Here is a 13645-nt window from a genome sequence, read left to right on the forward strand (position 1 = left end):
CTCAACTTCCACCTGGAGAACAACAACGACCGCAACACCGCCACCCTGCTCGACAACCTCGCCAACCTCGGACTCAAGCAACTGGTGACCACCCCCACCCACCTCGCCGGACACACACTCGACGCCGTCTTCTCATCCAGCAAAGACATCGCCTTCAGCCACGCCACAGGACTCCACTGGACGGACCACAGCTGCGTCCACTTCACCTTCAGAAGAACGACGACCCACCACCACCAGCAACAGGTCGCCCGCAGAAGCTGGAGCAAGATCACAGCCGACCAGCTCGCCGCTTCCCTGAGCCAGCACCCTCCCGCCAGCTCAGCGAACCCCAGCCAGGCCGCCGACAACCTCACGAAGTGGATCAGCAACTGCGCGGACGAACTCGCCCCACTGAGGACCCCGCCCAGCAGACCCGGCAGCAAGAAGGCCCCGTGGTTCACCGACGAACTCAAGAGCTCCAAGAAGAACTGCCGAGCCCTCGAGAAAGCCTGGAGAAGGGAGCCAACACTGGACAACATGACCACCCTCAAGCTTGCCACCCGGAAGCATCACCAACTGATCCGCGACACCAAGAAAACTGCATTCAAGTACCGGTTGGATAACAACGCACACAACAGCAAGGAACTCTTCAACATCGTGAAAGAGCTCTCCAACCCCAACGCCGGAAACAACGACATCACCCCATCGCAAGAACTCTGCAACTCCCTCGCCTCCTACTTCCACAACAAGATCGCGGACATACACAACAGCTTCAACACCCAACCGACGAACGCCACGTCCAACTCGACCAAACCACCGCCCCCCACCACCACCCTCCGCGCCTGGACTCCGATCTGCACCGAAGAAACCGTCCGCATGATGAACTCCATCCACTCCGGATCTCCGACCGACCCCTGCCCTCACCACGTCTTCAACAAGGCCGACGCCGTCATCGCACCCCACCTGCGGGACATCATCAACACCTTCTTCACCACCGCCACCTTCCCTGAGAGCTGGAAGCATGTCGAACTCAGCGCTCTACTCAAGAAACCAACAGCGGACCCCACCGAACTCAAGAATTACCGCCCCATCTCGCTGCTCCCGTTCCCAGCCAAAGTCATCGAGAAGACCGTCAACAAGCAGCTGGCCGCCTTCCTCGAGACGAACGGATCCCTCGACCCCTCACAGTCTGGCTTCCGAGCCAACCACAGCACCGAGACCGCCCTCATCGCTGCCACCGATGACATCCGAACCCTGATGGACAACGGAGAAACAGCGGCCCTCATCCTACTAGACCTCTCCGCGGCCTTCGACACCGTCTGCCACTGCACCCTAGTGCAGCGCCTCAGCAACGTCGGAATCCAGGAGAAGGCGCTGGAATGGATCATCTCCTTCCTCGACGGAAGAACACAGAGAGTCCGCCTACCACCGTACAAGTCAGAGGCCACCGAAGTCATCTGTGGCGTCCCTCAAGGATCCTCGCTGAGCCCAACCCTCTTCAACGTCTACATGAGCCCCCTCGCGGCCATCGCACGCCAACACAACCTCAACATCATCTCCTACGCCGACGATACCCAGCTGATCCTCTCCCTGACCAACAACCCCGCCGCCGCCAGAGCCAACCTTCACGAAGGAATGAAAGAGGTAGCCGAGTGGATGTCGACCACCCGCCTGAAGCTGAACTCGGACAAGACGGAAGTCCTCATCCTGGGATCCTCGCCCTCCGCCTGGGACGACTCCTGGTGGCCCCCCGCCCTGGGCACCGCACCCAAACCGACAGACCACGCACGCAACCTGGGCTTCATCCTGGACTCCTCCCTCTCCATGACCAAGCAAGTCAACGCCGTCTCCTCGTCATGCTTCAACACCCTGCGCATGCTACGGAAGATCTTCCGGTGGATCCCCACCGAGACCAGGAAGACTGTCACCCAGGCACTCGTCACCAGCCGACTGGACTACGGCAACGCCCTCTACGCCGGAACCACCGCCAAGCTCCAGAAGAGACTCCAACGGATCCAGAACGCCTCAGCCAGACTCATCCTCGACATCCCATGACACAGCCACATCTCCGGACACCTAAGAGACCTGCACTGGCTCCCGGTCAACAAGAGAATCGCCTTCCGTCTCCTTACCCACGCACACAAAGCTCTTCACGACCAAGGCCCGAGCTACCCCAACAACCGCATCAACTTCTACGCTCCCAAACGACACCTCCGATCAGCCAGTCACGCCCTCGCCGCCGTCCCCCGCATCCGAAAAACGACAACAGGAGGAAGGTCCTTCTCCTACCTGGCCGCCAAGACCTGGAACTCCCTCCCGACCGACCTGCGCCTGACCCAAGACCACCTCGCCTTCAGGAAGAAGCTCAAGACCTGGCTGTTCGGGTAGCAGCAGCACCCCCCCCCCCTCTCTAGCGCCTTGAGACCCTCCGGGTAAGTAGAGCGCTCTATAAATACCTCTGATTGATTGATTGATTGAGGCCAGAAGGTTTGCCCCAATCTCTCCTCTGTGAATTTAGCAGCATGGCTCCTGAGCTAGAGGAGTTTGGACATGTGAACCTTCCACAAGAATGTATGAACCATCCCAAGGAGGCTAAACGACCATCGACTCGTTCAGCCAAATCATTCAAGTGGAAAAGATTTTTTTCATTTGGTGTTCTAACAAGAACGTGGACCCAACAACCTGCCAAGATGTCATTCTTCCATATTTGCTTCGTTTGGAAAAATTTGGCTTACAATTCTCTTCCATAAAAGTTCATTTGGCAGCTCTTACTGCCTACAGAAAATGTCCTTCACAAACCTCTTTTTTCCAAAATCCTCATTATCAGGGGTTTGGAAAAGGTCTTTGCTCCTATTAGTGGACCTCGTCTTTCCTGGGAACTCAATGTAGGTCTCTCACATCTCATACCGGTCCTTTTTGAACGCATTCACAAATTGTTCTTGCAACATCTCTCATGGAAACTCCTTTCCGTGTAGCAATCACATCTGCACGTAGGGTTAACGATATCCAGGTGTTGTGCTCTCACAAACAAAATACAGTTTTTCACTAAAACAAGGTAGGTATGAAGACTCACCAGAAATTCTTTCCTAAAATCATATCAGATTTTTTTCCACCGCTCTTAGTGGAGATGGGCTTGTTACTCTATTCGGTGCTTATGACTATCAGTTGAGATCCCCTGAGAGTGAAGGATTGGTTTCTTACCTTTAATCTCAGTTTTTTTCTCAGGGGAATGCCCATTGAAGTCATAAGCAACCCAGATCTCTAACCCCCCCACTGCCCCCCCCCCCCAAACACCCTTTGCTGGTGAGGAAGGACAGAGGCAATAATTGTTCCTATCTATCGCTGCCACATCTCATCAAAAACAATGGAAGCAGCTGACACCTGCTGGGCATGATGGGATACTGATGGTCTGCGAGCCCTTAAAGGCACAGATGCTGTTTTTACACTCGCCCAATGGAAGCCTATAAGGCTTCACTGTCCTTCTATCCTTCATCTCTGTACTTTTACAAAATCAGGTTTGAGAAAGATTTAAGCCGTCTACAAAAGTATTTGGCTTTAAATATATGTGGGTTTCCTTACCCCTTTTCAAGTATAATCTGAAGAATTGGGCCATTGTAGCCTTCCCTATAGGCTGCATAATGTTCTTACCGTACGTGTTTCTACAAGCCTTCCTGAAGAAAGGCAAACGTCTACCCTTTAGAACACATACTATGGAAAACTGCTCAGGGATTCCCGCAAGTGAGCTGAACTATTCAGTGCTTATGACCTGAATGGAGATTCGTCTAGTAGGAGGCTGGCTCAGTATATGGTGTACACCTGTTGGTGAGGTACCCTGTACTGAGTCCAGGCAACCCTTTGTCATAGTTGTAGTGATCCCTGATGACCAAAGTTCTCAAGGGTTGCTGTGGAGAGCAGCTAGTGGGTACATTACCACACAGTTAGTTAGTGAAGCTTATACACAAGAAAGAACCACACCAGTGTGAGAAAAATGCCTTGTATTTATTATACACCAACATTAAAACCACTTTGCATATCGCCTACCTGGAGATATCAATACACAATAAAATATACCTCAAAACAGGTAAGTAAAGCATAGGAAATACATAGACCCCTTTGTGGGTGCCAAACCATATACTAAAAAAGGTATATGCAAGGTGAGTACCAAATCAAGACTAACACCCAAGGAACTAGGGTCTAGGGGAAGCACAGAACCACCACCACAGGTAGGTAACAGAGTTGCTTGGCGTCTGTGTGCAGAGGTGATACCACGGGTCAATGTCCACAGGATAACTTTGGGAAGTCACAGTTGGAGTTTTACTGTTTCAAGACCCTTCCCAGAGGACCCAAAGGAAACCCTTTGGAGCCAGGAAAGTTGGAGGAACCCACCACCCGTGGATACTCAGAAAACCAGGATACCTACAGAAGGGATCCTGGGTACATAGATGCAAAGTGGCGTCAGAACCACCAATTGTCATCAGTGGGGAACCTTGGCTGCTCAACTGCTACAGGGTCTTGTGGACCAGGTTGGTGGAACGTGGATTCCGGATGAGTTGTACCTGCAAATAGAGGGGACAGGGTCCAAACCATCCAGAGGTGTCTAGGAGCTGGAGCCCAATGCTAGCCCTTGTAGGAGGTATTTTACTGTAGCACGGAGGTCTTAAAGATTCAGCTGTGGAGCCCAGGTGACAATACAGAGGCACAGGAGACTTTATGAACTGTCCCGCGTCAGTTGACGGGATGCAGTAAGGTCAGTGGCCTCTAGGACCACCAGCAAGCCTTGTCAAACGCAACAGACGTGTTGCATGAAGAAAAGCTTAGTTGCAGACCAGCAAGGTCTGAGGGACTCACCCAGCAGGGGTAAGTCAGAACTGGTGCTCAGCAAGCAAGAGAGTCACAAGGAATCGGTAGAGACCCCAGGAGGACCCTCTGGTAGCAGCCACAGGGAGGCCTGGGCATCACACAGAAAATGGATGCCCACATCGCTAGAGAGCGGTACAAAAGGGAATGGTGATGGACGGAGCATCTGAACCAATCAAATACTCAGAGAAGCATGGAGGATGTCACTCTAGGAGCTATTTAATGCTGGAGTCTGGGGCTTCTTGGAGCTCAAAGATCTTCGGTCAGGAAAAACAACAAACCTTGGCAACAGCAAGCAGACGCAGTGCACAGGGATGTGGCTCTGGTCGGCCTTGAGAGGGATTACAGTCTCCCAAGTTGCAGGGAGGACTCGTCAGGCCTCTAGAGAGCCAACAAAATACCACCTGTTTTGTAGAGCCGGGAGGTGTCCATGGGAAGCAGGATGCACAAGTTGGCCGTCAAGGTGTGTTTGGATGCAGGGAAGTGACTCCTTCACTCCAAGGGAGAAGATTCATTCTTGCTATCTTGATGCAGGCGGAGTTGGGGGACTCAGGAGGATGCACAGCCACGGAGGTCGCAGAATTTGGAAGAGCACGGAGATGAAGTTGTAGTAGGAGTCTTCCAACCAGAGGCAATTTTGTCCAGCAGCAGGAGAGTCTTTAGACAAATCTTCATGCAAAGCCAGTCAGTTCTTGAAGACGGAGTCTGGACCCACCCTCAGGGGAACCCTTAAGTAACCAGAAAGGGGTAGGACTACATCTGCAGTGCCCCGTCTATTGGGGGAGGGGGATCTGGGATGCTGCTCTGTTGGCCTAACCAATCAGATGCTCCCGGAGCCCTCTACCCATCTAATATTCAAGGGGGCAGAATCAAGTGCCACCTGAAAGAGCTCTGAGCATCTCCCGAAGATGGAGCTGAACAGAGGGGTGGTTACTTTGTGTAGTTTGGTGATAGAGCAGTGGTTAAGGGCTCCTGGAGTGGGTCAAACTGGTTTATGCAAGGAGGGCATCAAATGTGCCCTTCAATGCAGTCTGGAGGCACTTGGAAGCACCCCAACCCTAGCCTAAGACACCTATTTCCAATGAGAGGTGGCTATACTTCCCCTTTACAGGAAATCCTTTGTTCTACCTTTCCCTGCTCGAGTTAAACTCAGCTGTAGGAGGGCAGAACAGTGTCTGGGGTTGGCACACAGACCCTGCAAGGCTACACAGGTAGACATGGAGGATCGTCTAAGGAGCCCCCAGTACGTGGTATCATGCAATTAACACTCGAATCTGTGTGGTTACATGATTCCAACATGGTTGATATCAAACATGACCGGATTTGGTGAAGCCATTATGTAACTGGACATCTCGACTTGGCAAGTGTCCACTACATACCTTAAAACGGCTTACCCAAACTTACAAAGTCAGATATTGGATTTTAGGGTTTGTAGGCCTGTCTCTACTTGTGCAAAGGGCTCTGTCACACTTATAACCATGCATAACCTGAGGACCCCACTAAACCTTGTTTATTGCTATATAGTAAAACCAAGAGCATATGAAAAGCAGAAATAAACTGTGACAAAAGGGAAGGTCCGAAAGCATGAAAAAATGAATGCAGCGGTGAAAGGATTGATGGATGAAATGAAAAACATTGAATGGGTGGGTGGAAGGAAAGACTTTGTGCGTTATGAAATGCTGGAATAATGTATGGCTGGAAGATTAAATGAGTAAATTGATAAAAGAAAAGTGAAATGATGTGTGGATGAAAAAGAAGGGATGTATAAATAGGAAAAGGAAGAATGCATAGCTGGAATTGTGAGTGGAAGGATAAAAGGATGGATGAAAGGGTGGATAGGCAGCATGGTAAAGGATGGAAGCATGAAAAGATGGATGGATGCATTAAAGGCATAGAGAAATAGATGGATGGAAGGTGGGATGAAGGGACTTCATTTGGGGTTGGGTGGGCTCTCTCGCTTCGCTCACCCGATGGCATTCAAAAGTATGGATCGAAGGTGGGGGTATTGTCATTTTCTGGCTACTCCCTTGCTTGTACATGCAATCATCTTAGTGCATACTCCTACATACTGTACTACCCAGAAGCGGCTCCCTGTGCTGTAAAGTACTGCACAGTAATTAAATAAAATAAAGTATGTATGACTAGGCTATCAGTCCTTTTTCTTTGTACACGCTGAATACTCCAGCCCACTCCCTCTGGTGAGGAAGGGGACATGGATGTAGGACAGAAGGGAGTTACTGAAATGAAATGCTTCATCTTAAGCAAAGACGCAAGCATCCTCGTACCTCACACAATTTCACTTATTGGTATTTCTCTTTTGATTCATATCATTTAGGACATTGATAGATTTTTAATTAATATGCATTAGGACATTGATAGAACACCTGTTAACCAACTTTATATTTTCCAATCCATTTGCTGCATTCCCTAGTTGATAAGAAAGGTGAATTTTCTAAGTTCCAGCAGGTTTCGAAAGTTGGAGTCATGCATTCTGCACCACTAAGGCTTTGCAACCAATATTTATGAACAGAAGTTAATGGCTTTGCAAGAGCTCTTACATTATATCCCCTGAAGAAGTAGATGTTGTTGTCCAGTTTGTCATAGTAGGCAGTGTCGAGGGTGCTAAAAACCCCAGGGAAGCCTTCGCTGATGGGGCGAGGGTACCTGTATCCCTGTGGATCTTCAGTGTAGGCAACGTCGTTCACACTGTCATACCGCCAGTACTGGGTCCCTAGAGTGGAAACAAGGAGGTAGTCCGTCACTGAGAAGTAATGCAGAAGAGAGGAGAAGGAAGTAAAGAACATAGTAATCATGACCATAGTGACTGTGATATCTTCAGATTTACCAAACCTAGTACATCGGGAGATATACTAGAACAACATTTTTAAATACCTGGGGGGACAATCGAGAAGGTGGTTTAAAAAAAAGTGGAGCGGGGAGTAAGGAATTGGTAAAAGGGAGAGTTGTGTGGGGAATTCTCACCAATATTTTTCAAAATGCCTTCCTTCTTACAAACTGGCTTACATGTGAAAAGTATAAATGCAATGAAACCCAATTGGTAATAACAAATGTAATACTATTCTATGCTCCAACGTCTTCCAATTAAAATTGTACCTCACTTGTATCAGTAGGCCTTGTGCCAGCAACAGGAAATGGGCCGAAACACAATATGAATGCATCACATTTTTCCACTGAAACCTGACCTTGTTTTTTGTTGATAATTTGAGTAGCTGGGCATTTTGGGCCCCAGCTCAGCTGGCACATAGTGAAGACTAGCAAACTTGCAAAATTTTTCAAACTAGACACCTGGGGGAATCCAGGGTTGGGTGATTTGCATGGCTTGCACCACGGTTTGTTACCCAGAATCCCTTGCAAACCTCAAACTTTGACAAAAATATATTTTCCTCACATTTCTGTGATGAAAAGCTCTGAAATATGTGGGGAGCTACACAATTACTTCCACCCAGCATTTCCCCAAGAGTCCTGATAAAAATGGTAATTATCTTGTATGGGTAGCCTAGGGCCCGCGACAGAAAACAGCCCAAAACTCCACTCAAAAAGAAGCCTTTTTTGGCGAAGGGGTTAGCTGTGGATTTTGGGCCCTAGCTGATCCGACACCTAGGGAACCTAGCAAACCTGTACATTTTTGTAAACTAGACAACTGGGGGAATGCAGAATGGTGTGACTTGTGTGGCTTTCACCAGTTTTTGTTACTCAGAATCCCTTGCAAACTCCAAGCTTTGAGTAAAAAACACACTTTCCTCACATTTCATTGATGGAAAGAAAGTTCTAGGATCTGCTGGGAGCCACAAACATCCACCCACCCAGCATTCCCCCAAGTCTCCTGTCAAAAAATGGTACCTAATTTGTATAGATAGGCCTAGTGCTCACGACAGGAAACTTAACATGATTACATCAGATTTTTCCACTCAAAACAAACCCTTTTTTTGCAAAGTGGCTCGCTATGGATATTAGGCCCTATCTCAGCAGGCACTTATGGAAACCTAGCAAACCTGTATATTTTTGAAAGCTAGACACCCGGGGGTGTCAAAAGAGGTACCTGCATGGATCTCACCAGGGTTTTTTTCTTTTCCCAGAATCCCTTGCAGACCTCAAACTTTGAATAAAAAGCACACTCTCCTGTAATTAAAAATTATGGAGTCAGCGAGGAGCCACACATTTCCTACCACTCTGAGTTGCGACATGTGATGAGAATGGTGAGCCAAGAGACTATAACACCAAAGGCACTAAAGTGTTACATTGATAGATAAGCAGTAAGGGTAGCTGTGGTAGTTGGCGGCCATGCTGTGGCGCCACCATCGGAAACCTATCAACCATTGACATTTTTAAAAACAAGATATCAGGAGATTCAAGGGCGGACTGACTTGCTTGGATCCCATTAGGTTTTCTTTACTACAATGCCCTGCAAACCTTATACATTGCCTGAAATCATGCATTTTCCTTGAATTTCTGTGACCGAACGTCCAGAATCAGGAGGAATCCACAACATTTCTCCCACCCAGTGTTACCCCACTTTTGCGGATACAAATGCTGCAGTACTTGTGTGGCTGAGCCTAGTAAATGAAACGTGAATTGATCAAATTGAGGTAAATAGGAGCCCTCTCACAAGGGCTGCTATGGAGCTTGGATTGATCCGCTCCTGTCTCGTGCCCTGGATCCAACCACACAAAATAATCAAATGTCCTCTCTCTTGCCTGTGGAATGGGATGTTAAAGTCCCCAAGAAAGCAGAAACACTGTTGAGGATTTAGGGGTGAGGGTGGGGCCTGGTGCAAGGATGGGCCAGATCACCCCATTATTTAAAGAAACAAAGTAGTTCTGTCATCCACTAGGCTTTCTTCTCCGGGGGCAAATTGATAGAAACCCCCAGTGCCCCCAGTCTACCCCTGGGGGAAGTGGCAGAAAGATTAGGTTGTCCCTTTTGGGGTTGGGTGTGGCCAATGCCAGAGTGCAACGCCTACAAAGGGGGAGGGCAGATTTGGAGTGAATACCTCTATCCAACTCCCAAGGGGTAGAAAATCTATTGCACCCTGGGGTGGGGAGAGTGCAGGCCCAAGAGTGCTCCTCCCTCCAAAACAATATGAATTAAATGCAGCCCTCTTGCTTAGTGGGATTTCTGCCCCCAGGAAAAGAAGTTCTCCAGTATTAGGGTGTCTTTCATAGATTCATATGCTTTTTTTTTTTTTTTAAATAAAATTTTTATTGCAGATACACAGGGAGCCGATATACAATCTGTCGTAGATTACAATAGTGCATCACAGCTGTTGCTACACACTGCCGGGAGGGACACACAGCAGTTAGCCCACACCCCGGAGGTTGGGCGGCGCGCATTATTAATGTAGTATGTCTACCTAAGATTACCCAGCTGCAATCTTTCATAGGCGTTCCAAGTTTCTGCATTTTTGATTTTAAAACGCATACCCCCCTCCCCTCTCCCCTTGGTGAAAGGTAGAAAACTCAATTAAAATCCTTCAAAGAATACATACACGAAAAAAAATGCATCAGTTACGCTACCCTGCTCCTCCCCCTCCTCCCCAGTATCAGCCAAGGACACTCATTTGTTCAATGCCCACAGTAATGGGTGGCTCACTGTTTCCTATGTGATCAACATTATTTAGTCATGGCCCAACGTATACCCCTGCGGTCCAGGAGTTGTTTCCCGCCTTCCCTCTCATTAACAACCCTTCTACAGCCCCCCCATCCAACCCGTGATAATGTCTCCATTTTGACCAAACTCTCCGGAATTTTTTGGGGCAACCCCAGGCCTTATATGTGACCCTCTCCGCTGCCATATATAGGTCTAAACCTCTTCTCCACTCCTCTAGGTCCGGGGGTTCTGGTGCTCCCCAGTGTTTTGAAATATCTCGCTTGGCAACAACCAATGCCAGGACTAGGAAAGTGAGTAGTGGGAGGGTCAGATCAACCTTGTTCGTCATTCCAAGCAGTGCTAACTTGGGGTCTAGAGGGTTTGAAGCCCCGAGGACCTCCTCCAATTCCCCCAGTATCTGAGTCCAGTATCTCTGTATTACACCACAGGTCCATACAGTAGGAAAAAAATCTCCCTCCCCCTGCAGGCACCTAAGGCATCGTGGTTCCTCTATTTTCCCCATCTTGTACAGACGCTCTCTGTCAAAGTATGTTCTATGGAGAAAGTTAAATTGAATAAGTCGCAGTCTAGATTTGATAGCCACTTCCCGGGGATGCATCAGGACTATCTCCCAAATCTAGGTCCTCCATCTCCCCCACCTCTGCCTCCCAAGTGTGTCTAAGTTTTGTTAAGTCACCCAGCATGTGATTAGTCAGTGTTTTATAAGTTAGGGAGACCGCCTTTCCCACCATCTGTTCTTGGAGGAGCCTCCCCTCCAGTGGCGCGTATTCAGGGATATCAGTAAGCGTGATATTTTGGGCTATCCAAGCATGCCGTAGTTGAACATATTTGAAATGCTGCGTATTATTTAACCCAAACTCTGCTTGGAGGACTCGGAACGATTTCAACTCCCCCCAGGCTATTACATCTCCTATGGTGGAGATGCCGATGTCGTCCCATCTCTGGAATCCTCGCAGTTTATGCAACTCTGTCAACCATTGGCAGTGCCACAACGGTGTCTGCCGTGTGGGTTTCTTTTCCCAGCCCATGCGTCGTGTAGCTCTCGTCCATGCCCTAAGCGTTTTAGATGTGGCAGGGAGAAGGTGGGCCCCCCTAGTTTTCCCGTAGAGATATCTCAGTATATTATTGGATGCCAGTTTAGTTCTTTCTAACGCGTATGTCGGGTGCTCTACCGGCGCATGGAGCCAGTCATTAATCAGAGTCAGATGTTCCGCCCAATAGTAAGCCTCCAAATTGGGGAGTGAGATCCCTCCACTGTATTGGTGCCTCTGTAGCGTGGACAGGGCCACCCTAGCCTGCTTACCCAGCCAAAGGAAGGATCTCAGATCTGCGTGGATCCTGTTGAAGACCGCCACTGGTAGTGGGTAATATTCATTTTGTAGGGCGTATAGGAATTTCGGCAGAATGATCATTTTGTACATGGCCGCCCTGCCCAGAAGCGTCAATGGGAGCTGTCTACAGCGGTCCATATCCGCCACTGCATTAGTGATGATTCGTTCCAGGTTTCTTTGGAACGAAAGGGTCGCATCCGTCGTTATATAAACCCCAAGGTATTGGAAGCCCTCAGCTGTTGTCATCAGTTCCTCTGGCAGTCTCCCCCACTGATTGCGTCCCCCCGGGTCATAGAGTACTGATTTGTGCCAATTTATATTGTGGCCCGCCATCCCTCCGTACCATTCTAGTTCTTGGAAGAGCTCCGGCACAGTGGTCTCCGGCTTGGTGATGTAGAGCAAGACATCGTCCGCATAAAGCAAGACCTTTTCAGGGTTCAGTGTCTTATCACCAGGAGTAAAGCCATGAATGTCTTTATTGTGCCGGATTCTGGCCGCGAGCACTTCAATGACGAGCGTGAAGAGGAGAGGGGATAGGGGACAACCCTGTCTGGTGCCTCTCTGGATTTGGAACTCATGTGAGAGTATCCCGTTCACCCTCACCCTGGCCCTCGGGTCAGTATAAAGCAATGGGATCCATTTAATAAACTTTGGCCCGAATCCAAACCTCTGAAGCACTGCAAACAAAAAGGGCCAATGAACCGCGTTGAACGCTTTTTCGGCGTCCAGGGAGACGAACCAGTGTGGATCACTTCTCTCCTTCACCTCTTGGAGCCAGTTGTGGGCTCTCCTGAGATTCAGCTTCGTTGCTCTATCAGGTAAGAAGCTCGATTGGTCCAGATGTACAAGGCCCGTGATGACCGCCCTCAAGCGGACAGCCAAGATGGTTGCCAACAATTTCACTTCCGTATTTAGTAGGGATATCGGCCGGAAGGAGGCACAATTCTTCCGCGGTTTGCCCTCCTTATATAACGGAATTATACTGGCCATAGTGAGATCCGGCAGGAGCTCTCCTTCCTCAAAGGCACTGGTAAAGAGGCCCTTAAGATGGCGGGTCAGTAGGTCCGCCGTGCGCTTAAAAAGCTCTGCAGTGAAACCATTCGGGTCCTGGGGTTTTGCCCGGTCGGAGCCTGGCAATGGCACTCGTGATGTCATCAGACGTTATGTCTGCTTCCAGAGCCTCCACGTCTTCTGGGGGGAGGACCGGTAAGGTGGTATCATCTAGGTATTGGAGGGCCACTTCATGAGTAGCTAGGTCTCGAGCTGCGTAGAAGGTTTCATAATGGGTAGCAAAGGCCTCTGCTATCTCTATGTCGTTGCTGACCACAGTACCCTCAGCCGTATCAATACTGTCTATCCACCTCGCAGCTCTCTCTTTTTTGCTGAGCCATGCCAAGAGTTTCCCTGACTTGTCTCCCACGTCATATAGTCTATGGAGGGTGGATACCGATTGGGTCCTGGCCTCGTTGGTTACCAGATCCCTATACTGTTTCTGGGCGTCAAGTAACCGTCGTAGGGTGTCTTCGGTCTTATGGGTTAAGTATTCTCCCTCCCATTTCAGAATAGCCTGTTGCAGGGCCGCTACCTCGGCCTGAAGTCTCCGCCTATCCTCGCCCAATCTAGATCTAAACCTATCACGTAGGACCGGTTTTAGGGCTTCCCAGAGAGTGATATTCGAGTCCACCGAGCCTTCATTTTCTGCAATATATACCTTTATGTCTGTCCTCACGTCTCTCAGGATTGCCGTGTTTTGAAGATCCCAGGCCGCGAGGCGCCAGGACCCCGTGTCTCTAGCTCTGTCACGCCCCACTCTCACGTATAACGGTGAGTGGTCGGATATCCCTCTGGCC

The 13645-nt window shown here is 49.3% G+C and overlaps 1 protein-coding gene across 1 annotated transcript in view; it reads right to left on the reverse strand.

Moving 5' to 3' along the window:
- Positions 1 to 13645, reverse strand: part of LOC147725653 (matrix metalloproteinase-21-like) — a 547740-nt gene that overhangs the window by 19365 nt on the left and 514730 nt on the right. Inside the window, exon 6 of the mRNA XM_086964337.1 lies at positions 7395 to 7567. Coding sequence (XP_086820463.1) covers positions 7395 to 7567 — 173 coding nt within the window. The remainder of the gene's footprint in view (positions 1 to 7394; positions 7568 to 13645) is intronic.

The sequence above is a fragment of the Lissotriton vulgaris genome, chromosome 3_2 (assembly GCF_964263255.1).
Source record: "Lissotriton vulgaris chromosome 3_2, aLisVul1.2, whole genome shotgun sequence".
Classification (NCBI taxonomy): domain Eukaryota; kingdom Metazoa; phylum Chordata; class Amphibia; order Caudata; family Salamandridae; genus Lissotriton; species Lissotriton vulgaris.